At 41.9% G+C, this 1,774-nt stretch overlaps 1 protein-coding gene across 1 annotated transcript in view; it reads left to right on the plus strand.

Annotated features, from left to right (window-relative positions):
* LOC103581708 (low-density lipoprotein receptor-related protein 4-like) overlaps positions 1-1,774 on the plus strand; it is a gene marked incomplete at its 5' end in the record, with an annotated part of 29,942 nt that overhangs the window by 19,356 nt on the left and 8,812 nt on the right. The window contains one exon of the mRNA XM_008563477.1: positions 1,374-1,441. Within this exon, the coding sequence (XP_008561699.1) occupies positions 1,374-1,441 (68 nt within the window). The remainder of the gene's footprint in view (positions 1-1,373; positions 1,442-1,774) is intronic.

Genomic DNA, 1,774 nt, shown 5'->3' on the forward strand with positions numbered 1-1,774 from the left:
TATCATTATTAATTATTATTAATCTCTGATTTTCTTTAGGTTTATTTAGAAAACTTTTTTTTGTTTTGGGGCTTTTTTTTGTTTGTTTGTTAGGGTTTTTTTGCAGCTGGCTAGTTACAAAACCTTTGAACCCTTCTCTGAACTTTTCTTTTCTTGTCTGAGTTCTGTTTGAAGATTCAGTGCATCTTGGTTTCAGATGCTCTTGCAAGTAGCTTTTCTCCAGCCTCTTAGGAGATGCCTGTAATTGCCTTCTCATAATGTGCCTCAAAGAAGTTACCTTCTGAGCATTTCAAGTTAGTTATCTGGCCCTCCCTCTGGATATCTTGCGTATTCCCTTGTGAAAAAATGAAGGGAAGAAAAACAATTTTTTTTAACCTTGTGATATTTATTTATTTATTTATTGGTGACTACAAAGCCTGGCTTTATTTGTTACAAGGTTCAGAGAGCTGAGCAACACAACTGACCATTCTCAGCACTTTATACAATGTGTTCTCTTTATGATGCTATTAGCCTTTAGTACAAAAAGAAGCATGTCGGGCTGTCTCTTACTTCCCCCACTTACATTCATCCCTTTGAGCAATTCATTGAAGGTGGTGAAAAGACCCCTGTACTTGAGGTCAAAAGAGGGAGATGGAGTCCTAGCTGTGTGGACTTGGGCAAGGCATTTCCTTGTGTGAGGGCTCAGTTTCCTCCTCCTTGTTTGGTAGCTCTTCATCAATCCTCATCTTTGTGGTTATCTTTTTTGTTTTTGCTCCCTGTTGGTACTCCCTGGGCCTGGCACTGCTCCTGACTATGTCATGGCTGGGTAGTTTGGGGACAGTTTTGGAGGCTGGGAAGTCTAAGGTCCAAGGAACACATCTGGTGAGGGCCTTCTTGGTGAGAACTTTCTGCAGAGTCCCAAGGCAATGCAGATTATCGCATGATGAAAATGGCAAGAGCACATCTGACCCTGTGATATTTAGACCTCGTGATGATCTTTAGACAGTCAGATTTGTTCAGGTAGCAGCTTCTTCCTACCCTTACCCATAGTTTAGGAAAGACTATTGTTGATGTCCTTAGTATTCTTTCTGCAGACTTAGGCTTTCAGCTCCCTCCCAAACCTGCTTCTCATTTTTAGTGGTACACGTTTAAAACACATGTAAACATGGTATAGTGGCTTGAAAACAGTGACTCACACTGATTTTTCCCCATTTCCTGGTGGTCTTGCCCTCTCCGTGCTCCTGATATCTCCCATCTGATGCATTCTCATACCTGAAAGCCCCATTCACAGGCTTTTCTCTCTGTCCTTCCCAGGCCTTTTCCTCTTTCCTGGAGGAAGGCAAGATCTTCACTGAGTATAAGCAGTCTTCACATTCAGTTTTCTATGCCCCCAGATGCTCTGAAAGGGACGCCCGGCTGGGCCTCTGTGCACATTCCAATGAGGCCATACCTGCTGCTTCAGGTAAGCCCTGAGTGCCCAACTGTTTTGGAAATACAATGTAAGGAATCTAAGTCTCCACTGATATCTCTCATAACCTTCGTGGGTACTCTTTGGGGTTGATGAACTCTTTTCTTATACTAAATCCATAGAAATAATAATCATAGTGGCCACCACTTAGGATGTGCTTTCCATATGTCAGGCTATATATGCCATATACGTGTGTGTGCATTATGTGTACATGTAGACACTCTCTGCCAGCCTTGTGAGCAATTTATTACTTACATTTAACTAATGAGAAAATGTAGGCTTGTAAGTTAAGCATCTTGCCTTAAGTCACTTAGCTAGTAAGTGGTG

This window comes from Galeopterus variegatus, unplaced genomic scaffold, assembly GCF_000696425.1.
Source record: "Galeopterus variegatus unplaced genomic scaffold, G_variegatus-3.0.2 Scaffold13728, whole genome shotgun sequence".
Taxonomy (NCBI): Eukaryota; Metazoa; Chordata; class Mammalia; order Dermoptera; family Cynocephalidae; genus Galeopterus; species Galeopterus variegatus.